This window comes from Etheostoma cragini, chromosome 2 (assembly GCF_013103735.1).
Source record: "Etheostoma cragini isolate CJK2018 chromosome 2, CSU_Ecrag_1.0, whole genome shotgun sequence".
NCBI lineage: Eukaryota > Metazoa > Chordata > Actinopteri > Perciformes > Percidae > Etheostoma > Etheostoma cragini.
The window spans coordinates 29,374,368-29,376,728 of NC_048408.1; the positions used below are offsets into that span (position 1 = coordinate 29,374,368).

At 40.2% G+C, this 2,361-nt stretch overlaps 1 protein-coding gene across 1 annotated transcript in view; it reads left to right on the plus strand.

The window, feature by feature from the left end:
- Positions 1-353, plus strand: part of cdc6 (cell division cycle 6 homolog (S. cerevisiae)) — a 13,591-nt gene extending 13,238 nt beyond the window's left edge. Inside the window, exon 12 of the mRNA XM_034884021.1 lies at positions 261-353. Within this exon, the coding sequence (XP_034739912.1) occupies positions 261-353 (93 nt within the window). The remainder of the gene's footprint in view (positions 1-260) is intronic.
- The last annotated feature ends 2,008 nt before the right edge of the window (positions 354-2,361 follow it).

The following is a 2,361-nucleotide window of genomic DNA, read 5'->3' on the forward strand; positions in this document are numbered from 1 at the left end:
CTGGTTTTGTGTAAACCACTTTGAGTCGTCCTGTTGTCTGAAATGTGCTCCACAGATACAGCTGCCTCCCTCCGACCTACGACGCTGTGTCTCGGTCGCTTTATAAAGTTTTTCATTGTCCCATTGGCACACATGGGCGGGACTTGTGATCCAAGTCCCGCCCATGTGTACATTTACCGAGGAGCACGTGCGGCTGCAGGAAGTTACCCAGCTGGCTCCTCGTTCTCCGAACAGCGACCTTTTCTCTGTCCCTCCCATAGACCGTATATGGTCCCTCCTCTTTCCCCCGTGTGGCGCGCTTACCCTCGCGGTGCGAAGCGCGTGTCCGCGTCACCCTTCCGCATGCACTCTAACAATCATCATACAGGTCCATGAAACCACGTTAAGCCCTGTCTTACCGGGCTCTGTAGAGCAGACACGCTTAATGTCAGCTACCGTCCATGATAAGTGGACTTTGGGACTGATTTTTTGACAGTTTTCACTGGTTATGAGGAGCATATGTGAGAGAAATTTGGTAATAATTGATTATTGTTTAGGTACATTAAGCCACGTTAAGCCTTTTCCTCGCCGTAGACACCAATGAAGAAGAAAACGTTACCGTGAGATAACTTCTAAAATCTTTGGATTCCAGTTTAGTTTTTTCAGGGCTGCCAGCTGTCACGCATTGGCCGTGAGACACACGCATTTGACTGGTTTTACACGCGCACACGCCACACCCCCGATTTCTCACGCTGAAGTGTCAACCCGGTCGGTCAAATTTCTAAAAGATGAGTTTATCTATAGATCTACCTGTTGACCCACTTATGATCGACTAGTTGTGCTTCCAGAGACTGTGGGGGGTTCAAGAGCGCTCCCTGACTGTGGGGTTTTCTAATTGTGGCAAACTGAAAACATTATTTTTTTTATGATCCATCCCATGTGAATTTCCCACGCTTCAGGTATGAGCTCTGTGTCATCACAGACACAGAGCTGCCAACTTTTCCAAATATTTGTGGAGTGAGATTTGGAGGGGGTGACCCATATTGTGCTGCGTGGAAAGCAATTTCTTCATCTCTTTCAGCATCACTATCCTTCAGGGTTTAAATTGTTATTTGTTATATGTGGGGTGATGGGGGCTCTCCATAGGGGGTCTGGGGGTTTGCCCCCCCAAGGAAAAAAATCTGAAAAATAAACCATTAAATGGCACTTTCTGGAGAGTTTTGTGCAAACAAAATTGAGAAATCAAGTCTTACATGATATGTGCCAAACTGTAGGGTTAAGAGCCTTTGTGTTGTCGTAGTATCAACAGGTTTTAGCATTCAGCATTTACATTATTTACATTATTAACTTCTTCTGATATAAGAACTGACCCAGACAATGTGCCAAACATAATGAGCCACATGAAGAGACAGGAGCATATGTCAGCAACAGCTGAGAAGATTTGGGTCTGTGGTGAACAGGTCCAGGGGTCCCTGCCTGGTGTAGGGACCAGGTCCAGGGGTCCCTGGTGTAGGGACCTGGGACCCAAAGTTAAATTAATGTTGAGGGATCAACTAAGACCACTGACATTCTAAAGAATGAGAACCACTGAGTTACATAAATTCTGATCCTTTAACCTTTGTGCCAAGGTTCAGTAATGTTTGGCCTTCATCATCTGCCCCCCCCCCCCCTCCCCGCCCCACACACACACACACACACTTACTGGATTTACTTTTTTGGGAAAATAAAGACTATTTGTTCATTTTATAAAACATCGAATGAATTATTTACAGTTACATTTAGAGATGCACAGATGTTAGAGAAGCACCATAGCGGCCCAACGTTGCAGTATCGTAAATATAGTATAGTATAAATAGTATAGTATATATAGTATAGTATTGTATATATAGTATAGTATATATAGTATAGTATATATAGTATATATATAGTATAGTATTGTATATATAGTATAGTATATATATTATAGTATATATAGTATATATAGTATAGTATTGTATATATAGTATAGTATATATAGTATAGTATATATAGTATAGTATAGCTCAGATGTGTTTCATCAGATTTCTGCTCATGTTTACAACTTTGTGTACATTCAAAATATAACTCCTCCCATCTCTGTAGTCCGAGATATACTATATATATAGTATATATATATATATATATATATAGTATATATGTATATACTATATATATATATATAGTATTATATATATATATAGGCCTACACTATATATACTATGTATACTATATATGTGACCCAATTGAATTCTCATATTTTTCTTTGATTATATGTAGGGGTAGCTTGAGCCCAGAGGTTTAGATTCCTCAAAGAAATGTGTTATTTCTTTTTCCTTTTTTAGTACGAATGTTTCCAGTAATTTT